The sequence below is a fragment of the Vidua macroura genome, chromosome 1 (genome assembly GCF_024509145.1).
Source record: "Vidua macroura isolate BioBank_ID:100142 chromosome 1, ASM2450914v1, whole genome shotgun sequence".
Lineage (NCBI taxonomy): Eukaryota > Metazoa > Chordata > Aves > Passeriformes > Viduidae > Vidua > Vidua macroura.
In genome coordinates this window covers 149,242,925-149,267,284 of record NC_071571.1, presented here as the reverse complement: position 1 = coordinate 149,267,284, position 24,360 = coordinate 149,242,925, and the positions used below count along the sequence as shown (strand labels likewise).

The following is a 24,360-nucleotide window of genomic DNA, read 5'->3' as shown; positions in this document are numbered from 1 at the left end:
TGAAATGGAGAGGAAGAGAGAAATAGCACTCAGTATCAATAAGTGATGCACAACAACATTGCTCACCACCCACTGAGTGATGCCCAGCCAGTGCTTGAGCAGCAACCAGTGCCTCACAGCCAATATCCCCCAATTAATAAACTGGGCCTGATGTTCTATGGTGTGGAATATTCCTCTGGCCAGTTCAGGTCACCTGTCCTGATTATGGTCCCTCCCAGCTTCTTGTGCACCTGCTCCTGGCAGAGCACGACACACTGAAAAGTCCTTGACTTGGGACAAACACTGTTTAACAGCAACTGAAACATCAGCGTGTTATAAACATTATATTCTTGTACTAAATCCAAAACACAGCACTGTCCCAGCTATTAGAAAGAAAATGAACTCTATCCCAGCTGAAACAAGGACAGAACCTCATCCTGTTGCCCTCGACCCATTGATCCAGCCTGTCCAGATCTCTCTGCAGATCCTTCCTACCCTCCAGCACATCAACACTCCTGCCCAATGGGAGTGCAAACCTACTGAGGGTACACTCCATCTCCTTGTCCAGATCATTGATAAAGATATTAAACAGGACTGGCCCCAGTTCTGAGCCTCGAGGAACCCCACTAGTGACCAGATTCCAACTGGATGTGATTCCATTCACCACTGCTCTCTGGGCCCAGCCATCTGGTCAATTTTCTACCCAGAAAAGAGCACACCTGTCCAAGCTGTGATATACTATGCCCAAATATATACTAATACATTATCTATTATATATAATAGATATGATATGCAATATATTATATGTATGTTATATATATGATATATTATAATGTAATATTCCCCAAAAATTTCAAATGGCTTGAGTCCCTCAGATACCTGCACTCCCCCCTCAAATTCAGAATGCAGACACTGCTCTGCTTCCAGGAAGCTTCATCATGACAAGGCAATTGGCATCTCTGCACTTCTGCCATGAAGAATATACAAAACTGGGAATACACCAGGATCTGAGACCTCGGGTATAACAGGACCACAAAGACTGAGGCTAACCCAAGTCTGGTGGTGTTGCCAGGGTGCATGTTCCTTGGCCCAAGGCAATGGCCAAGGTCAGTGCAGTGTGAGACTGAATCTCTCAGGATGTGTCCTAGCACTGATCAAACTCAGGCAGAGACAAGTTTAGACAGGAAGAGACACTGCAGTAGTTTCAAAGGACATTTGAACTCAGTTCTCTGCTTAAAACATGGTAAAATGGGATAATGGCAATCAGGGGGATTAAATGTGAGAACAGCCCAGGCCCTTGCAATTGCCAGTGCTGAGAAGGGAGATTTACTGTGAATTAAATCCTTCTCTGGGATGTTTTGATGTAAGCAAAGCATCTGCTTGTTTCCATACGATTTGTCTCTTTGTGGGAGCCCACTGGAAAGGGGCTAGCAGCACCCCAAAGACACCTTCTGTAGGGGCAGGGGTGTTTGGTGATCAGGCAAACTTCCCCAGTGCTCCAACTCCCCTTTTTGGTGATATTAGCCGCAGACCCTTCCTTTACTGCACAAGTATTCGTGGCTTGCTATCTGGCTCATCTCATCCCTGGCTTCCTGCTTCTGTCCCAGTAATGGAAATATTAATTAAAATCAGCCCCACTGTGAGTAACTCCACATGTGCTTGAAGGGCTGGGACCTCTTTCCTGCAAGGCTTTGGCACTTCTGCCAGTAGCCCAACCACCGTCCCTTGTCTGCAGCCTGCTGAGATCTGAGATTCCTCATTTTCATGAGGGATTCCCTGTGGAGCATGTTAATTAATCTCACTGAAGTACAATAAGAAACACACCTGCAATTTTCTCTTTCTTTCTTTTCTCTCTCTCTTTCTTTCTTTCTTTCTTTCTTTTTCTTTCTTTCTTTCTTTCTTTCTTTCTTTCTTTCTTTCTTTCTTTCTTTCTTTCTTTCTTTCGCACCTTCCTTCCTTTTCTTCTTTCATAGGGATATTTAGGTTATACATTTGAGAACATGGGGAGTTTTTCAGAGCTTGTTACCAGTTTCCAGCAATAATTAAATTTCTTTCTGCTGGAAACAGAAAGGGTAACACTTTATTCTTATGTATAGCTCATACTCATCCTACCCTTGTCACCCAGATGCTTTCTTTCCTTACATATCTAAAGAGCCCTCTTCTGTTGTTTTAATGTTTCTTGGACCATTGTCATATTTTTCCTACATATAAAGACTTGGACATGGATTTGTTGATTTATCCTATTCCCACTCCTCTTAAATGTCTCTGACAATTCTTCCCTTGCAATAAGTATTACTGTAATCTTTCAATAAATTGCAAGATGTATTGCAATAAGCATTATTATACTCTAATCTTGGTATTCTTTGTGAATTTGTCATGGAGAAATCTCATGCTCCTTTGTTACCATCTCTGCATTCTTAAACCAAGTGACTCAGTTACTAATCCCTTTAATTCTTCACCCTTGTGCTTCAGAAATTAAGGACTTTGATACCTGGTTTTAATTATCCTTCCTTTAATTTCAACAATAGTAGTGAACATCTGATCAAACACTTTTCCATAATGTCCTCCCTGTTGATCTAAACCAAGTCTAAAATAAAATTGCTTTTTGCTGGTTCTGATGCTATTTTAGGGGGAAAATATCTATTGCCTATTACATCCAGAAAGGGCTGAGCTAAAGTATCACTCATAACAGTAATTCTTCACTTGCCATCTAGAAAAACACAAAATTACACATTTTCCAGAATTTATCTTCTGAATGGCTTCCAAGAGATCTCATGTCATGTCTGGATCCAGTGTCAGAGATCTGCAATGACTTCCTGGTAAAGGAATTATATCCAGATGGATCCTGTTATGTGCATGGTCTCATCTTTTAAACCCATATGAGGTTTATTCACCTGTGTTATTCACCTGCTCTGCAGCTTTGTGGTTACTGCCTTTATTTCCCTCTCAGATCATATCCCTCAGCCTGTGTACTGACCATATCATGTTCCTGTTGTCGCAAAAATGCTCTTTCACATCTGGTACCCAGAATTCTTGTTCTTCCAAACATCCCCATTGCATATCTGCCATTTTCACTGGGCAAGGTTCCCTTATCTTTTATTTCCTTCTTACTTTCCCTTTTTTTCCTGTTTCTTCATATCCTCCTTTCTCTTTCTCCCCTTTTTGCTCTGGCCATTTAATCTCTTTTTTATACCCTTTCCCATCTCATTTTCCTCTTTCCCCACCCTCCTTTCCCTTTTTCCTCTCTCACTGTGAAAAAACTTCCATGTTTTTATAACTCCATTTGTGCTTCGCTTGCTACTTTACATTAGCCTGTAAAAGATTAACAGGGAATCATGCTTTAAAGGCATTTAACCTCTTCTTAGTCTATAAAGTATGGAGCACTCTTGAACACAGCGATTCTGTCTCTTCTCATGTCCTGGTGCCTCAGCAAGAGATGATGTGCACAGCCTAGGAAATGGAGGACAGTGTCTAAGAGCTGATGAGGAATGGGGCACAAGAAGAGGCTGGAAGATGTTGAGGGTGGAAAGGGGTAATGAGCAAAGAAAATTAAGAATTTTTGAGGGAACCATGATGGTCAGGATGGGGTAAGAGCCATTTTGGCACCCAAATGGTGCTGGGGATAGTGCCATGGCCAAGACAGTCCTGTGCTCAATTGCATTCCTGATGGGACTTGGTGGAGTTGGACTTTTCTCCCACGCAACCAGCAATAGGATGAGGGGAAGTTGCTTCAAGTTGCACCAGGGGGAGGTTCAAGTTGGATATTCGTGTAAATTTCTTCACTAAAAGAGTAGTTAAGCAGTGGAACAGGCTGCCCAGGGAAGTGGTGGAGTCACCATTCCTGGAAGTGTTCAAAAAACAAATAGATGCGTCACTTTGTGATAGGATTTACTGGGTGTTGTGGTATTTACTTGAAGGTAGGACTTGATCTTTTCCAAGATCAGTGATTTTATGATTCTGCATGCAAGGCAAGGGAAGGAAAGTGGGCAGAAAGTGAAGAGGAGCCAGTGTACGAAGATAAAGGAATGGGAAAGGACCAAGAGTTATAATATGCACAGAATGGGCATGAGGTGAAGGAGGGGCCCCCCTGACTCCCCTGTGTGTCTCTGTCATCATGGGAAGCCACTGTTCGCCCCCCAGGTCCCACTGGTCTCTGGAGATGCTGGCACCTTTCCCTGCCTGCTGCACCCTCGGCGCTTGCTCCCTCCAACAGCAGCAAAGTGCCAGAGTCAGCTGCTGGCAAACTGCTTTGGTTAAATAACAAAACAACAACAACAAAAAATTTATATACATAAGAAAAGGAAAATGAAGCAATGATGGGTTGGACAATTAAACTAAAAGCATTTTAGAGCGTAATCCAGCTCTCTCTATCAATAATTCAGGCGGCCAAGATCAGTCTAATTGATTGAACACCTTCCACAGTAGTCAGCCACTAATAAGACAAATGAAATGTCTTTTTTATTGTCAAATCTCCATTTCACATTTACTCAGGCAAAATCCTGCAGGGCACTTCATTTGAGGAGCTTGGGTATTTTTTTCTCTTGATGGAGATAAATTGAAGGCCAGCATCTGTTTTTAAAGAGCAGTAAATTAAGCCTGTCTGCTCCTTTGGCCGTGGGTGGGTGGAGAAACAGAGCTGTGCTGAGCAGGATTCACACGTAAACCTTGTGTGGGTTGTCAGAAGTTGAACCTGGTTCCCAGAGGATGTGTTTTCACTGGGTAATGATTTGAGTGCCTGGGACACTTGGCCTTGACAGACTCCAAAGGACTGCAGATCCTACCCTAAAGCTGGTGTCTCTCACCTCCTTTCCTCTAAAGAAGAACTTCATTAGGATCCCTGTTTCCCTGATGGTGATATTACTGCTTGACTTTTGACATGGCACAGGTGTTTTGAAGGTGCTGAGCAATTGTTTAACTTTTCTAATTTACATGAGCAAATCCCGTCACAGGTTCTGGGGGAAAAAATACAGGAGTAGAAACTGGTTTGTGTTTTATAGCTTTCCTCGAAAATCATGCCAAATGCAATGATTAGGGGGACATCTGTGAAGACAAAGTAGGGCATGCACAGCAAATTTGCTTGATTTTGTTTCCTTTGGACTGTATCACTGCATGAGGGGGTGGTTGCCCCAGCAGGATGAAGCTTGTGGACACCAGCTTCAGAGCATTGCCCATCTCTAATCAAAAGCTGATATCAAGAAGGGGTAAAACATGAGCTACCACTGATGCACATACAAGTGCCTGTCTGCAGGGTGTAAATCTGTGTGTGAGAAGGCTTCTTTAAGCTCAGATACTCACCAGTTATTCTAAAATATCTTCTTATGCCCAGAGGCTCTAGGACTGGATTTTTAGCCAATATAAATCAAAGTAGCTCCTCAGGGCATTCTGCTGACTTATATGAGCCAAAGATCCTGCCCCGGGGTGAAGAAAGAGCTCTGATTATGGTGTATGTGTGTGTATTTAATTAGGAAGGACTTCAAGCTGTGTCTGTGCTCTGGAGTCCCCACTGAGTTAACCCAGCATGGCACAAGTAACCTTGTGAACAAACCCAAAATCTGGAGGTCTGGTAATGACTTTCCTCATTTGCTATTATGATATGTGCTTCCTCACAGCCTAGATTAGTAGGGAGGGAAGGAGGCAAAGTGCCTGAGAGGTTTTGTTTTGCCTGTATTGCCTTTGAAATATTATATAATGTGTTTGAATGCTTGATCTAACCAAGAAGTAGTTGTTTTACTTCCTAATCTAATAACTTCATGATGTCTGTCTCCTTTTAGCTTTGCTGTAGCTTGACTGCACAAATACCATTTAATTGTGTTCTTGTGGAAGTTAAAGGCCAGCAGCTTTGCCAAGAAGGGCTAATTCCATAATACCCCACGCCAGAATTAACTTGACGGCTGAGATAAGGCTGATGGTTTATAGTTGGCAATTTTTATCATCACAGGAGAACTGTTGCATAGGGTGGTCACAGGTTATGGAGTTCTCTTAAATATTGTGCATTGCCTTTGGAAGCAGGTGTTTGCTGTAGTTAAACAGAGGAGAATGAAAAAGGGGCAGATGGGAATGAAAGTAAGTAGGTGACAGAGAGGAGGAAAACAGAACCAAAAAAAGGTGATACAGCAAATTAAAACAAGTAGGGTGAAGGCAATAGAACAGCAATGGAGTGATCTATTGATGGAGCGGGCAAGGAAGAGGAATGGATATGACCAACAAAATGGGTGAAGTGTGGAAATTAAATTGAAAGGAACTGATGGGAGAATCAGGCCAATGAGTACAGAAGTCTGAGATTCAGTGTAGTCAAATACTTTTTTGATGTTGTTTTGAAGGAAATGTTCAGCTTGTGTCTTTAGGCCATGTCCTTGTCTGCCTGGTAAGAAAAGCAGCTTGGTTACCCAGTAGCTGTGCTGGTGCTTACTGGAGTCTTCTCCCTGGGACAGGTTCTTTGAAGCTGAGAGCTGGTCCTCTGCAGAGATAAATGAAACCTTGCCAGGTTTATAATAATGCTGCTGCTGCTGCTGCTGCTACACAGCCGGGGAGTCAGAGGTCTTCAGGACTCAGGAACAGCTTCAGACTCAGTGTGAGCACTTGAAGCTGCTGACAACAGCTCTATCAAACTGTTTATGGCTTTGCAAGGCAAATTGAAACCCATCAATGAATGAGGTAGCAAGTCTGAAAGTGAAGTTGTTACTTCCAAGAGTTGCAAGCAACCAACCAAGTAAATATAAAATAGCTATTGATCTGTATTTGGTTTATGTGGAAAGGTTTTGGCTACAGGGGTGGCTTCTGTGAGAAAACATGGGGAGCTGTCCCCATGCTGGACAGAGTCAGCTCCAGCCAGGTCTAACATAGAGCCCACCATGGCCAAAGCTGAGCCCATCAGCAATGCTGGTGACATCTCCTTGGTATAAGAAAGGGTAAAAAATGTCAGACAGCATCTCTGAGAGAGGAGTGAGAATATGAGAGAGGAGCAACTCTGCAGACACCAAGGTCAGTGCAGAAGGATGGAGAGGAGGTGCTCCAGGTCCCAGAGCTGACATTCCCCTGGTGCAGACCATGCATGTCCATGGGGGAGCAGAGATCCACCTGCAGCCCTTGGAGAACCACCCCAGAGCAGATAACCCACCCTGAAGGCTTTGGAGGACTCTGTGCTGGAGCAGAAGTATCTGCCCTGAAGGAAGCTGTAGCCCTTGGCAGGCACACACAGGAGCAGGAATTCCTGGCAGGAATGGCATGGAAAGGAGCCCACACTGGAGCAGGTTTGCTGGCAGGACCTGTGGCCCATGGGGGACCCACATTGGAGCAGTCTGTTCCTGAAGGACTGTGCCCTGTGGAAAGCACCCACATTGTAGCAGTTCTTGAACTGCAGCCCAGAGAAACGACCCCCACTGGAGCAGTTTGGTAAGGACCATATCCCATGGGAGTGACCCTGGGCTAGGGCAAGAGTGTAAACAAGAAGGAGTGGCAGGGACAAAGTGTTATGGACTGACCCCAAGACAACAACCCCCAATGACAACCCCCAATCCCCATCCCTTCTGTCAAACTGGGAGAAGAGGAGGAGGAGAGAGAAGAGTTGAGAATGAAGGACTGAAGTTGAGAATGGGAAGAAGGAAGAAGTAGGGATAAGGGGGTTTTGGATTTACCTTTTTTCTCACTGACCTTGTGAGAGAGTAAATGGCAACAAATGAAATTACTCTTCCCCAAGCTGAGCATGTTTTGCCCATGAATGTAACTGTGGATCAATCAACTTGTCCTCACAAGCCACAGATTTTTCAATCCTATTTTTTTTCCCGTATTCTGTTGAGGAGAAGTGAGAAAGCAACTTTGTGGCCAGCCAAGGTCAACCCACCACATGATAATATATACTGATTCCCAGAAATGTGCAGTTGAGGAAGCTTGACTTTCACAAAACTGTTCTAATAAACTTACAGATAGTCCAAAATTGAGCATGTGTTTGCAGCTCAAATCCCAGACTGACAAGAGTGAGATGATAAATCCCACTGTAAATACAGGCCCCTTGGAGATGCATGGGACAAGTGGAGGGACATTATGTCTTTTAGGTCTCCAGTAGACTCTCAGCAGTGCTGCTCCTTATTTATATAAGCTTCAAAGCCCACAAATGAGGCTGAAATAGAGATTTAAATCACAACAGGTATAGTTCTGGAGAATGTTTTAGTCAAAGAAGTTTTAAATAGGACAAGAGGGAATGGCTTTAAACTGGAAGAGGGTAGATTAGATTAGATATTAGTAAGAAAGTTTTCACTGTGAGAGTGATGAGGCATTGGAAGAGGTTGCCCACACAAGCTGTGGATGCCCATCCCTGGAAGTGTTGAAGGCCAGGTTTGTTGAGGTCCTGTGGAACTTGATCTAGGTTGGTGGAAGGTTGGTGGAAGGTGTCCCTGACCAAGGCAGGGGGTTGGAACAAGATGATATTTAAGGTCCCTTCCCGCCCAAAACCATTCTGTGATTTTATGAAATAACCCTTCTAAGTGTTTTTTTCCTCTCATGTTGAATAGACTAATAACTTCTCTCATTGCAAAACCCTTCTTTGTGGGGATATTAAACTCTTAGACTGATCTGTATTCTTCATGACTAAGCCTTCTCCCTCACTGGTATCCATTCTTGGAAAGTGCAGATGGTAATTCTGTGCATCAGAGCAGAATTGTGAATAGTTAGGGACCATCTCATGTGTCATTTATATAGCCCCTGCCACTGCAGGGGCTTGGATCACAATGGAAGTTCTCAGGTATAAAAACTGTGCAAATGATGTTTATGACTGCTCAGAAATCTTCCATGAAGTACTTTGTCAGTCTGATTTATTGAGCCACCTTGTATGGAGGAGTTCAGAGATGAAATAAAATAAAAAACACTGGTTATGATATTAAAATAATATAGTTGGTCATTGTTTTCCACCCAGCAGAAGATAAATGGTGAGGGGTTTGAAGAAATTTTTCTAAGTGACTTCCCATTTCTTCCCACTCAGTTTTACTATTCCCATTGGCTGGGAATAGAAAACTGAAGTGATGGATGGCTCTGATTATGCCTAGTCAGGTGCATTAAATGGTGTCTCACTCTACTGCTCCTGCAATCTCGCCGCTTGCTGTGCTTATCAGGTCTGGTGGGGAAAAGGTAGATGTCTGCAAACAACAACGAAGTAAAAGGGGAGGTGAAAGAGCTCAGATTGGTCTCAGAAAAGGATTTTCTGGGCACTGGAAATGTGTTGAGGAGTTTGAACAGATCCACGTTTAGAATAACTAATTAGGATGTGTCTATCAGCTTCAGGACTCGGTATCACACATGAACCCCATCCTGCTTTTCATGGGTCATTTCATGGGAGAGATGCTTGCAGTATATGGAAAGTTTCTTTTTAGCATCCATCTGTTTAATGCTACATGGAGTTTAGCTCACTTAGCTCATGCTTGCCTCTGGTTAAATCATGAAGTCATGTGTACTTGAGTTACAGTGCTGTGAGTTCACAGACACCGAGAAGAATTACTCTATTTTCATCACTGTAAGACAAAATAAGACAAAATAAGATCCTAGGATTTTTAGCTACAAACCAAGGACAGGTAGGTTTGAGATGCAGTACTTCATTTTAGGTTTTGTGTCAGTGCTGTATACAAGAGCTGTCTAAAGTTGTATGAAATACAATTTGAAGTCTGTACAAATGCAGCATTGAATTTCTGTGGCTCTGTATCTAAATTTGGGTTGTTGATGTCCAAGAAAATTGAATTCAAGCTGGAAAGGTGCAAAATGCTATCAAAGTGACCCTGTCTAATGCAACAGACTAGCTGTGACTGGTTTATTCCTCATTGGAAAAAACAAATAAACACGAGGCTGGTGAGCTATGGCTCATCTTTATTAGTCAGTAGGAAAGGCAAATTGGGTGGGTTGCTGTTTGAGCTGAAAACTTTCATGAGAAGAATCAGACCTTGAACAAGTTTGGATTGAAAACAGGAAAGCTTTTAGCTGTAAGAGCAGTGAGTTTAGGGACAGCCTTACAGTTTGATTAGTGGAGATGGGAACCCTAACTGAGCTGTACCTCTGTCTTTTTAGGAAGGAGATTTTCAATGCACAATGAGCTCAAGTTCTGGGTTTAATATCTCTTAGGATCAATTTCCTGACTTTAGTTGGGCAGTTTCTGATGCCTGGAACAGCATCCCATGAGAACTGCTTTTGGCTTTGTCTTGTTGGGGAAAGGTACCAAGGTCTCTATGCTCCTGGTGTGTCCTTGCTTCTGTGAGATCAAAGTTGCTATCAGAAAAATGTATGAGGTTGCTTCATTTGAAAGTGCCAGCCCAGTGAGTTAGGCTGGTGTAGTTACCCTGATACAGCAGTTCCAGCAAATCTTCCCATAGCCAAAGCTGAACAACGTTGCAAAACTTTGACCTTCATGTTTTAGCTCACCTCTTCTGTCTTTAATGTACAAGAGCAGGTGAGTCTCAAAGTTAGTACTGGCTCAGTGGAAAGCTGGACAGGACTGTACCATTGGGCAATATATTTCCATTAACTTTCTTGGTTTCAGCTTCAAAAATGCTTTCTCAATCAGAATTGAACTTCTTCCTTCACAGAAGTTTTGATTGAATGATTTCATTTTTTCAAAGATAACTGACAGAACAGACTTTAAAATTTGTAGAGGATAATTGAAGCATCTCTCTTTGCTTGTATTTTCAAGCATAAGGTTTTTTGGTGGGGAAAAATAGCAAGAGAAAAAAAAAAAACCAAAAACATGTACATTGGTAAAAGAAACTGGACCCAAAGCATTTGAGCATTATTTTTTCTTTATTTTTAATGAAATCCATGTAGTGCTTTCAATGAAATCTATCTATAAATCAAATTGAATCACTGCTCAGCCTATATGTGATGAAATTACAACAGATTCCACTGACTTTTGCTCTTAGATCATTAAAGCCAGGTTTCAATTAATAAAACTGCTGCAAAATTAGTGTGTCTGCAGGGAAGATAATCTTGGCCAAAACTGTAGCCAACCAGATTCAGAAGATATGTTTGGGGATGCTTTTCTTCAGAGAAGGGTACAATAAATGCTGTAACTGATGTAAAGAAGTCTATGATTGCAAAGTTCTAGAAGCAGAAAAACTTGTGTCATTCTGGCTAATTTCTTATTGTGGTCATTAAGGAACAGAGAATCACAAGCAAAGGAGAGGGAAGAGGAATTTTTGGTTCTTTCAGACTTGGCTGTTTCATCTGCCGACACAGAGACTTCCCTGGAAGAAGCAATTTTGTATCTGGATAACTTTGACTAAAATAGAGAAAGCTCTGATCTAGACAAAGTTGTGTCTCCAAATTGATTTGCTGGCATGTTTTTCTAGCAGGGACTGAACCCAAGCACAGTGGGAATAACTAACCCTCCCTTTAGCTTCCCTTTAGGATGGGGAAAGTCCTGGTTTCTCAAAAGCAAAAAGGAGAATCTGTTTAAAATACCATGGACCTATTAATATTTTTTTAAAGTTGGAAAAATACTCCTTTTTTATCTTCTGCATGGGAAAAATCTGCAGTAGAAACAGCACAAAATTGAAACAGGTCCATGAGCAAGCTCATGGCAAGTTGTCTGTGCTCTTGTGTGTCTCTTAGCTGCACAAAGGGGAAAGTTGTAGAGGGAAAAATGCACATTTTTACTTCAGTGCAAACATATCTGAACCACTTTCCTGAATGTCACCCCATGTCTCTTGCTGGGTGTGCTGTGTTTTACCAGACCTGGCAGCATTTGATGTCACATGGATTTATGAACATTACTCTGTGAACTGCACTGGACAATGACATCACAGCTTCAGAGGACGTGGGTGCTACGTCATTAATGATCTCAATCACTGCTCTGTGCTGGCCTTTGGTAATATTTTTTTAATAGGGTTTTTGTTCAGATACAGCTTCTCAAGCCCCGGCAGTGTCAGACTGAGAGCTGAGAGCAGGATCCTGTTAACCCTGCTAAGAGTCAGACCTGGTAGTTTGAAAAGAACTAATTATTTGAATAAAGTGGAAGCAGAAGTTTCTCATGCTTCTTTTTTATCACCAGAACATAGAAGAAACCCATTAATTTTTGGTCTTTTGTTAAGATATGATTCCTTGTGCTTCTTCCTGATGTATTTCCCCCGGATCCCTCAGAGTGCTGTTTGGATCATCCTCCCAGCTCTGCAGGTGGTGAGTCCTTCATCTTCCCCCATCATGGAGAAGACTCAGATCATTGCCAATAAACTGTGAGCAACAAAAATCAGTTACAGAAAACGATTAAAATTGCCCAGGAAGTCAATTTATATAGGTGGATAAGGAAAAAATGCTTATTGCAATCACATCCATGGAGTGCAAAAAGCCTTTGTGATGTAAAGAAATAACAGCATCAAGTAAAGTTTGCTATGCAGTGAGGACATAATGTTACAGTGATGGTCAGTCACATCTACTTATGCAAAATGGATAATATTTTGCAGTCCAGGGAACTGATAACCCTGATACCACAATTCTGCAGCTAGAAAGGCTGCACACAGCTCTAGCAAAGATCCTGAAAGTTTTTGAAGAGCAAGAGTGGTCGCAGACAAGAACAATAAAGTGATCATATAAGGAGCTGCTTCTAAAGAGAAAAGATCTGAATCGTATATATACATGTGTATGTGTTGTAGAATGCCTCTTGTCTTTCTTGCTGCAGGACTCTGCCTCCAAGAGCTCTGTTTATAACTCATAGCAACTATGGAATGAAGCTGTGACTACCTCCAAGAAGTATAAAGGAGTGAGCAATGATGGAGAGAAATGGGGCTGTTGGATTGAGGGCTACAAAAGAACAATGTCATAAAAGGCAGCATAGAACAAGAAAAGTACAGGCTGTGTATCAAAAAAGAACTTCCTAATAGCTGGATCTACTGGACAGGGCAACATTTTCCTAAGGGAAAGAGCAAAAACCCTGTTATTTCAATCATTTAAACAAAACTGGACAAAGCCCTGGAGAATATATTGTAAGGAACAATCATATGCCATCCCCCTGGGAATGGATAACATGACCTGATAAAGTCTTTTCCTAGTGGTTGCAACAATTCTTTTCAGATTGAGAGCTTGTTCTGGGCATGATTTGTATTGGGACTAGATATGATGTGAGCCTCAGGTCAGTCCTCTGATTGATTCAGAGAACCAAACAGAGAGGAGGAAGGGGAGAAAAAGAGTGCAGGGACAGTCAAAAATAGAGCTCATGGGAAAATATTGACTCAGAAGTCAACTGTCAACTGCTGCCCAGCTGGAAATCCAGCACAGAGCTGCTGTTGATTTTGGGAGGAGTCAGGAATGGTACACCAGACACAAATCTGGTATACCAGAATCACTGCTGCTTAAATGGCTGCCTCCTCACAGAGCTGCACAGGAACCTCTTCTCTCTTTCCAGCCTCTTTTCTGAAGCAGGGGATATTTTAGGGATGAGCTGAGATACTGTTCTATCTGTTACAAAATGAACTGGAGAGTGTTGGCATCTTTGATTTCTTGGAAGGTGGTAAACCAGGTGGAAATTACCTCAACTGCTCTGTTACCTTATTCAAAAGAATTGCCAGGGACTGCAGACATCTCCTATCTAAGCAGTAAAAATAGAGGCTAAGTTCAACAAGAGGAGGTTTGAGATAATCAGATCTTCTGTGTCAGATAGATGAGCAAGAAGATTGTGATTTCATGGGACCATTTGAAGTTTTCCACTTTCTCTTACTTACTTTTTTAGTAAACCCCTTTATAGTGTAAATTTTAAACAGAAAAGAAAATGGGAAATATTCACATTCAAAGGTAAAACAATAACAAACACAAGCAAACAATGTCTCAAATATTTGTGGTTTTTTTAAGGCATCATCTTCCAAATTTTTTCTTTTGCGAGAAACAAGATGTTCCTTGATGAGCAGCAGTAGTCAAGTGTGGTTTCCTGTAAACTCAAAAACATCCCCAGTTCTCTTGAACCCTGACTTGCATCTTCATCCTTGCAGGTAGATTTCCATCACAGGCTGTTTTATAAGGTGATGGAGACATCTTATTCCTGCATTCTCTCCCATGCCTCTACATCTCACCCCACCTTGCAGGACTTCCAACTCCTGTTTCTTTGCAGTAACTGGCCAGAGAAGGAGCTGATCCCAGCTGCAGCTGAGCCTGCACTATATGTGTGTTGATTTTTAGGCCCTTTTATGTGTATTCACAGATTGGCCAGATGGCAGGCCCAGCAGAACCGATCACTAGCAAGTTCATATTACAGTTTCTTCTAAGTGGTGGAAATTGGTGAGCAGCTTCAAAGTTATTGTGGAAGAAAAACAGATGGGCAGAGATATGGATATAGATGGCTCATCCTTACCAAGAAATGAGAAAAACACTGAACTAATTAGAAAAATGAAAGTTTTTTAAGCCTTGGTTTAAACCCATAAACCTATTCCTTACTGCCATAACCCAGTGGGTATTTCAAAGGCCCAAATGTGACCAAATATATGTTTTTGCATTCTGTAGAAACAATAGGTCTCAAAGGAGGGGCGCTGTGTCCTGCTGGAGTCTAAGTCCAGGAGGAATACAAGATCTTTTCCAGGGGAAGAAAAGAAGTCCCTAGGTCTTTCCACCTGGGGAATGTTGAAACTACCTGAGCACAAGTCTCTGACAAGAGGAGTGCTGAATAAGCAGCACCTCCAACTGCTCTGCCCCAAGGAACTGAATAGATTTGTGTCCTCACCTCACCAGGGAGGCATCCAGCAGGGAAGAGGAGAGGCCATCCATTGTGCATGCTAGTGGTGGAGTCCAGGCAGGGAACAAGGGGGGAAGTTCAGTCTAAGCAGTCTGAGAACCTCTGAAACACAATTTTCCAAAGTGTCTGATGAACATGACCTTACTGAGAGCTTTGCAGGGACTGGGATACATTATTTGCCTTGATTCTTTGAGAATCCAAAGGAAATCTCTTCAAGAGGGTCGACTGTTTACAGAGAACACCTGACTGTATTGATGTGATCTTAAGCTGAAACCAGCCAAACCAGAAGTCCTAATTCCTACCCTGAATCAGAAATGAGCATGGCTGTGTTTCACTAAATTTCTGCCTTTGGATCCCTATAGTCAGTCAGTGTGAGAAACATAACAGTCTTCCCAAGTTCCACCCTCAAAGAGGACTGCCCAGAATGCAGTTGATAGCTTCAGTTCCTGCTCCATCAAGGCTGTAAGAATTCAGGGCTGTGTTCTTAAGCAGTTGCCAAGCACCCTTGGTACTTTTCCTATAGTTAAGTCTTCCAATGGAACATGGTTTAGCCACATCTGGTAATGGTCAGGGCTAGGAACTGATGCCAACAGCATTTACGGTGCTGCAGAGCATCTACCATGCCAGTATTTACTGCAACTTGGTGTGGCTGGAAGAGAAGCTATGGGAAAAAATTGCTACCACGAATGCTCCAGAGCAGGAGGTTCAGGTTCTGTAAGGAAGAAGATAATGTGGGATGGCTGCAGACCAGAATAGTAGAGGGAGTGAGGAAATGTGGCAGAAGAATGAGTGGCAGCAGTAGTTATCAGTCTCATCAGTTTTGGGTGAGTCCTGCAGGTCTGCTGCTGGCTGTGCTGACAGGCAGCAGATTCAGCATCCCCGGTGAGCTCACAGGAAGCACTGCTGCAGAAGCAGTCCCTGAGGCCAAACTCTTGTCTGTCCCACCTCATGATGTGCATGAAGGGCCTTCCACCTGCAAGACTGGCTTTGCCTTGTCTTCACCTGCTGCTCAGCAGTTCCCAGAGATCACAGAGAGATGACATTTCTTCTTTTTCCTCCTCATTTCCTTGCTGCATGTTGCCTGTGCCTGCTTCTCCTATAATAGTGATTTTGAAGCTGTTTTCCCTGAACATCTTGGAAGTTTGAGTTCAAGATCAAGAATAAAAGAAGTCTGTCCTTGTGGTAGGGAGAAAAACATCAGTGGAAGCCTGTTGCATCCCCGCCACCCAGAATAGCAGATCTTCTGCAGGTTTGATGTAAAACAAAGCAGTGACTGCAATCTCCAAGGTGGTGTGACCTTACTTCTGCAGCCAGGACATGGAAGCAATTGTAACAAACCAGGGATGAGCCAGGATGAGAGGCCATGCCAAGCTTGTTGAAGGATTTAGGATTTGAGGTTGCATCTGGACATGTCAGATTCTTTTTCCTCTCCTGTGATGTCCCCGTCTTCACAACAGGAGATGATGTTATCACGTATTGCTATGTGTTCCTGTAGGGAGACATGTGCCATGCTTTATCCTGACATTAGAGTCTGTCTTTTGAGCATGGAAGGGGATGATGTCTTTGAGGTTGGAAGGGGATGTGCAAAACTAAGAGAGATTGTTCAGCTGAAGTCTACAGTGAGACCAGCCGACAAGGGAATAAAAGAAAAAAGAGGTCCTGGAGATGTTTGAAGAGAAAGGCAGCAGGATTCAGGGAGAGACCAGACATGGGAGAGAGAAGAGGGAGCAGTCAGCAGTGCCCATGTGCCAGGAGGGTGGTGTAGTTACACAGCAGCTCTCATCCAGGTAACAGCAGCTCTTGATTACCTTACAGGAGAAAGTCTTTGTCCTGGTGAATGAGTTACTACCAGTTAGCTAGATGAAGTATCTCTCTGATCCCTCCTGAAAATCTCTTTCATCTGCACCACAAAGGCCACGTTGTTTCTTCTCTCTGCTGAAAGCACAAGCAGCAAATCCGTCAGACACACAGCCTGATCCTTGTGGCGGTTTCTTTGACGTAGATGAACTTCTGAAGTGAAGTGTGTGACATCAGGAAGATGTTTTAATCTGAATTACACTTGCCCATCTGAAGAACAGGTGCCATTATCCTCTCTTCATTATCTCCTGCCCTGGGCTGATGCCAGTATGAGTAAGAAGGGTTTGAGTCACAGGGATGGAGAAGTTAATCCCTTTCCTGGCCCAAATGCCCATCATGGGGATGAATGATGTGTAGATGAATGAGGAGAGAAACCTCCTCCTAAGAGAAATAGAGCGTCCCTCATGAATAATGTAGAGCATTGCTTTGAGATTCAAGACATCTAAGACTTGTTGCACAGTGAGTGCGAATGTGAATGAGGCTCAGCTGCTCTTCAGATACACTCTGGCCTGAGCACAACCTATAACTAACTCACCACTGCCACAGGTTTTATTTTTTAACACTGGCCGCGTACTTGGCCTGGTACCAATGCACATCTAGAGACAAACCTCTCTCAATCTCTGACAGAGCCCAACACAGAAAAACACTCAGAAAACCCATGCAGGCTCTATCTGTGCAGAGATGTCACACTGAGTGCCAGAAATAGATAAACACAGGTACTGCACCACTGCGTAATTCCAGTGGACCCTGGCCAGTGTTAACCTCCATGTGTGGACCAGGCATGGACTTTGCCTAGGACAGTGCTGGTTATTCCAGGGGAAGCCATAATGGGCTGGGCTGATCATAAAGCGTGGACATCATGGGCTGCTGGTGGAATTCATCCTCAGAATCACAGAATTGTTAAAGTTGTAAAAGATGTTTAAGATCAAGTCCAATGGTCAACCCAGCACCAGTACCATGTTTACCATTAAACCATGTCCCCAGGTGCCAAATTCCCATGTTTTCTGTAGACTCGACTGCTTCCCTGGGCAACCTGTTCCAATGCTTTTCATTCCTTTTCATTGATTTTTTTCCTTAATATCTAAGCTAAAGCTACCCTGGCCGAACTTGAGCCCAGTTTAGTTTGCTAGAGTAAATACTGCCTTGCAGTGTTGGAGATGGCTACTATGTAGATGCAACACACTGAATATATTCAGGATTTTTCCCATAATGTTTTCTTTTTGTTATGGATTTACTTCTTCCAAGCAGTCTGTATCATTACAATAGCATGAATTTGTTTAAGACTCTTTTTGCTCTAGAAACAGTGTTATTTCAGGGAATTCATGTTGGAGGACATGACAGATGTTACAGACCTGTCTGTACCCTGCAACTGAGTGTGGTGCAGAAATCACTGATCTAGATCTAAGCAAGCTGCTCCACATGAGGCTGCAAAGTGTCAGAGGTACTTGCTTGGGGCCTGAATGCAACATGGCATTTTTGTGGATGAAAGGTCTATAAAGTCATGAGTGACACAAAGAAGGGGAATGGGGAATGATTGTTCCTCTTCTCTTCCAAAAAGGAGGAGATACCATTGCCATCAAATGATAACAATGAAAGGGAAGTAAAGGAGCAACGGCAATTTTTTTAGAGAGCACATGATTGTTCTATGAACCTTCTTGCCACAGGATGTTAGAGACATGGAAGGGACAATGCCCAAGCTCATGGAAAAGAAATCCATTTTGTGTTACTAAACCCAGCAAAAACTGGCTTAAGAAATCCCTGAGCACCAAATAATGAAGCTGGGTACATGAATTCTTGGGGGAAAACTCACATGCAATTATAGCATTCCTATGCTGCTCTTCCTCAGCCATCTGCTTGTGGTCGCTGTTGGATTCAGGGTAGCTGTGCATAGAGTTCCTCTGCATGTTCTGGTTGTGGGCTGGTACACCAGGACAATGTCTCTTTAAAATCCATAGAAAAATACTGGGGTTGTCCCCAGCTGGACCTCACAGAGATTGTAATGAGTAGTTTCTCTCTGTGTCTCATCTGAAAGGCACCATAGAAAAATTAGTATTGAAGAAGCTCTAAGAGGTTTTTCTTCAGACCTTTACAACTACACTCTGGCAAAGAAGAAAATAAAATTCCTTTTTTCTTCTAGAATTCCATGTAGGTGCACATGTTCTTTGAGACTTTTTCATCAGGGAATGGACAAGGCCTGGAAAAAGCAAAGGCAGGGAAGATCCAAACATAGTACTGATTTGGAGATACCCCTTACAGTGTGATTATTTTCTTCTCTTTCCTACACCTTCCTGCAGTTCTGCTTGGTGTCTGTGGCCCAGCTGCTCCATGACTGGGAGGAGATGGGTTTTGTGGTGTATTGATGCTTCATGGTCCAGAACTGGAGTGACACTGAAATGTGACATTTCTTTGTGCCAAGCTATTCTTCTTGGTGCCAGCCCAGATGAGCTCTGTCTCGAAAGCCTAAGCAGCTGGGAGGGGTTTTGAGTGAGGGAGAGTACTAATGACATTGCTTCCAATCAGAGTGAGAGTTATTTAGACTTTCCTTGATCATTCAAATGAAATCTCATTAAACACCTGACAAAGCTGCCTGCTGTGGTCATGTTGCTGCACTGTGGTACCCCAGCAAACCAGTTACTATACTAGACTAGGATGGGCAGTTTGTTCAGGTGTGGTCCAGTGTAAAGCTCCATCTATACCTTTCTTACTCTTACCTCAGCTCTGTGGCTTGTTAAGGCATGCATTTCCTGTACCCAGTACTAAGGTCTTCTGTTTGACCTTTGTTCTTCACCACAGAAGCCCTGATGTCATCATTAACATTTCTGTTTTTCTTTAAGCCTTGTGTTTCTTAATGATGACACAAAGTCATGTCTTCGTACTCTGCTAAGGGCAGTGACATTCGTGTAGAGGAGATCAGGAACAATTTTGGTAGCTGGAATCTGCTACCAAGGCAGCAACTGCTTCTGCTTCTGCCTTTACTTGATGCAAGTAAAGCCCAACTAGCTGGATACTGACTCTGTGCCCTGTGTCCTTTTCCAGCATTATTGCTCCTTTGTGCCCCTCTTCCTCTGGCAATTATTCACCTTCCCCTTTTTCCTAGAGGCAGTCTCTGATGTTAAGAAGACAACGACTTGTTTTAGATTTGAAGAATACTGAATTTCAGAGAACATGCACTGCTGCAGTTTGCTTTCCATGTATTATTCTGTACAGTGCTGGGTAGGTTCTGCAATGCTTAAGTAATGGAGAGTTAGGTCTGTCTTTGGTGTATTTTCATACCCCTCATTTCAGAGTGTTTGAGGCACTGGCAATTCCTTAAAGCCATGTTGTATAGGATAAATATGTGACTCTAATCCTCTATACATTAATCTATTTGTAGAGTCTTATTCCAGCTTCATGAATAATGTCCTTTCTTTACCCCAGATTCATGGTGAAAATGCAGTAAGAAACGTTTATCTGATGTTGGGGAATGTGAGTATGACTTGGGGCGGAATAGAAGTCAGAATTTCTGGATATTCTATCTCCATATGTGAATTGGAGGGAAACTAAAGCCTGCTGGTGTCTGTGCTTCCCTATCTGTAAAACAGGGATATGGATATATTTGTATCTTATAGGATAAATAATTACAAAGTCTGTGACAAATCTTAGAAATTAAACTGTGAGATAACATGCAAACACATAATATTAATGTTTTATTATGTCCCTAAACTGTTTCTTGAGGATATATTTAATGAGAAGGATTTAGCGAGAGCAAAAGAAACTTTTTTTCACCCCAAATATTTTTTTAGAACCCAAAGTAAAAGTTGTTTCCACCAACTGCCATCTCTGCAACCATCTGGAAAATCACATTTTTGGAAGCTTTCCTTCTCTTTATCATCTGTAACTAAAGCTATAAAATAGAAAGACGTCCCTGGTTTAATTAACACCCCTATAGTTCAAAAGCTGATCTTAGTAATGAGAGGCAATTATAGCCTTTATTGAGGGACCATCAGGTGGAACTAACCCAGCATCAATCTGGTGAAGACACTTCCCTTTCCAGGTAATTTGGAAACTGCTTTTTATGATGAACAGACTACCTGGCTCAATACAACAGGTGAATCTCTTTGCAAAAGAACCTCCTATTTTGAGTTTTGTGCTTCTTTTGTAAAGTGGTTTTTACAACCTATCCATCAACAAATACCAAGTGACCGAGAATAAATCTTTTGCTTTTTGAAGGGGATTCTTGCTGATTTTCTTGTTTTATTTTCCTTGTCTACTCTTGCTTTACATTTTGAAGGTTGCCTGGTGTTCGTATTTTAGTTCAAGTGAAAGTGCAGACACTGAGATGCAGCCCCATCCTGAGAGGAAGGTCGAATTCTGGGTTCTGCACCTCAGCACTGGTGTAGCAGAGCTACAGAAGGTCCAGAGAAGGACACTGAAATGATCAAGGAAAAGTGACTTCTGCTATATGAGTTAAAAAGGTTGTGGCTTCAGTTTAGACAGGAAAAAGCTGAGAGCAGAGATAAAGCTGAGTTTAGCTGAAAACATGAAGGTGGTAGATAAAGAAGATTTAGAACTTCAATTCTGTAACTAAGGTGTTCTAGCTGAAACAAGGAGATATCCATGAAATTAAAATATACCTTTTTTACATAACAGTGAACTTCTGGAATTTGTTGCCACAGGAGATTGAGGAGGTGTGCAGTGTCAACAGTTTAGAAAAATAATTAGACAAATTAAGAGCAGCAGGTCTATGACCTGAGTCTAAAGATAATGGGCAGGGCTCCTCAGTGGTCCTGCCTCAGTGGTATCTCATGTCAGGTCTGTCCTCCAGCTTCAGATCTGTATGAGTGTGGGTCTGCTGAATGCCCTGTGTTTTATCTGCCAGCCACCTATGGGTATCCTGATGTCTCAGGGGTCTCGTATAAAGCTACATGATTCTTTCTGGCAGACTGATTGAAACCCTCAATATCTCCAATGCGGGCAACTCCACTGGAGACAGTCATTCAAGGTGACTATCATGATTAGGATATCTTCATTTGGCTGTTTACAGGTAGCTGTCTGCCAGTGCTGTGGGTGCCTAAATTCTTCTGCAGTCAACAGATGTCTAGTCAGTCTAATGGGGACCTAATGAACATGATCAATGAACAGTCAAAATTGTCATTTCATCTTGCCAGACTTGGGATGGTCAGTGAAATAACTCACTACTGCCTGTTTTCATAGATTTTTTATTGACTATAACAGGAGTTTGGACACATTGAACACATGCAGATACATAAATGTAGGTATATCAATCTTGAATAGAGTTCTGTCCCAAGATTTCTATTATAATGATTGTAGAGAAATAGCTGTCGCCTGAGAATAACTCACTGACCTGTTTTAGACATCTCTGCCATCTCACGACAGGAACTGCCCTTGTGAAGTACATAGTTGTACTCACTGACTGTAAAGGGGCTTTAGATAGTGGTACCCACATGGTGAATGGACAGAAAGGCCAAGTGTGTCCCAGCCATCTCATTTTGGAGACTTTGCTACAGTCTCTTAAAATCTCAGCTGTAAGAAATGTAGATTTTTAAAGCAATGTAATCTGAATAGGTATAATTATAAAATCAAAACAGCCCCTTGCTTATGGTTTGATTTAGAATAAAGGCTTAGCCATGATTTTACTGTCTGAAGACTATGTTATGAAATGTGGTACATCATCTATTCTTGGATTAGTTTAACATCCTGATGAAATTGCCTTTGCCATACTAACTGTCAAAGCTGTAAAACTATGGCACAAGCTGGTAAGTTGTTTATTCTTTCAGTAAGTAAAGGCAGAATGGACATTAAATCCCTAAATTCCTATGGTGTTCCAGAAATTAGTCACTTTCATTATGTGTCTAGGAGAAAGCTTTATTCAGTATGGGAGAGTTTGAAAAGGAATTTCTTTGGCTGGTGGGCCTGTGGATGTTGTTAACTCCATGCTGTCAGCAGACACAACATTTGAATGCCATCACAATACTCTGGTTTTGGGACAGAGCAACACTAACTACTCTCAAAAACACTGGGAAAGTCCATCTATTTCCAAAGTTTCCACTTTTGCCTGTGACACTGAACAGACATGAAATTTAATCAATGCGATATAACCTTGTTTAGGAGACTCAACATTGTTGAGGTATAACATTGAGGTAGAATGCATTGCTCATTCTTTCACCTTTCCCACAAATGCGTGAATGTTGTTGTTCTGTGCCTTGTTTACTTCAGACACAGGGTGTGGGTGAGGAGCTATGGGGAGATGGTGTGACTGCAGCGTCCCTTCAGCTCTGGATCTGGCTGTGGCGTCAGAGCAATTTGCGTGGCTTGCGTGATGGGGGAACCGTGACCATCACCTGTAGCCTTGGTTATTGTGTCATCTAGTGACAATCACCTGCCTTGCTGACTGTGGTGTGTTTCCATCCCCCCTCCCAGGTTACGGACATGCTGCCCCAGGGACGGATGCGGGGAAGGCCTTCTGCATGTTCTACGCAGTTCTGGGGATCCCACTGACACTCGTCATGTTCCAGAGCCTGGGCGAGCGCATGAACACCTTTGTCAAGTACCTCTTGAAACGCATCAAAAAGTGCTGCGGCATGAGGAGCACCGAGGTCTCCATGGAAAACATGGTCACTGTGGGTTTCTTCTCCTGCATGGGGACACTCTGCATTGGAGCAGCAGCCTTTTCCCAGTACGAGGAATGGAGCTTTTTCCATGCTTACTATTACTGCTTTATAACATTGACTACGATAGGGTTTGGAGACTATGTGGCCCTGCAGACCAAAGGGGCCCTTCAAAAGAAGCCTCTCTATGTGGCTTTTAGCTTTATGTACATTCTAGTGGGGTTGACAGTCATTGGGGCATTTCTAAATCTGGTTGTTCTCAGGTTCTTGACCATGAACAGTGAGGATGAGAGGAGGGATGCCGAGGAACGGGCGTCCCTGGCAGGGAACCGCAACAGCATGATTATCCACATCCAAGAGGACTCCCAGCATGGCCGGCCACGGTACAAGGCCGAAGTAACAGACCTTCAGTCAGTTTGTTCCTGCATGTGTTACAGGTCCCACGAGTACACCAGCCGGGTGGTGTCCCACCAAAATTCGTTCAGCTCGAAGCTGAACCCCCAGTACTTTCACTCCATCTCTTACAAGATAGAGGAGATCTCACCAAGCACATTAAAAAACAGCCTTTTCCCATCTCCTGTCAGCTCCATCTCACCTGGGTTGCACAGCTTTACAGATAACCACAGGCTGATGAAACGGCGAAAGTCCATTTAAAGGGATTTGTCTTATTTTGCTTTCCTTGTTTTTCCCAGTTCTTTGTTGTTTTGGGTTTTTTGTTCCTTGAGTGAGACGGAGCGAGGCCAAAGGGAGTAGAGCAAGCCAGTCCTCCTCTGAGACTCAGCTCTTGAGCATGAAGCATGGATTATTACTGTTCCAGCAAAGTATGCCTTACATTACCCCCTTGGTGGATGTCAGAGGATTCAAGGTGACGTGAAGTGGGTACCAAATCCAAAGTTGCACACACAGCTGGGAGCCTTCATGTGCCGCTGGCACTCCTGACCTAACAAACTTTTTTCCTCACGAGCAGGTTGCAGTGTGTGTGCGTGTGCCTGTGTGAGTGCCGGGTGCGTGTGCGTGTGCGTGCGCGTGCAATTCCACAACCAGTGCCATGTGACAAAAATTAAAGCATCAGGAATTATTTTTTTCTTCTGCCCTTGAAGCAATTGTGTTCCAGCCTGCTTTTTTAGATTGCTTCCAAAAGGAACGGGGAGGGTGGGAGGGGAGCCAATTTTTTTTTTTTTTTTTTTTTTTTTTTTTTGCCAAGAGAAGCATGCGCCATAAGCAGTCAAT

At 42.8% G+C, this 24,360-nt stretch overlaps 1 protein-coding gene across 1 annotated transcript in view; it reads left to right on the top strand.

Moving 5' to 3' along the window:
* KCNK9 (potassium two pore domain channel subfamily K member 9) overlaps positions 1-23,784 on the top strand; it is an 86,873-nt gene extending 63,089 nt beyond the window's left edge. Inside the window, exon 2 of the mRNA XM_053987324.1 lies at positions 22,943-23,784. Coding sequence (XP_053843299.1) covers positions 22,943-23,784 — 842 coding nt within the window. The remainder of the gene's footprint in view (positions 1-22,942) is intronic.
* Positions 23,785-24,360: the final 576 nt, after the last annotated feature.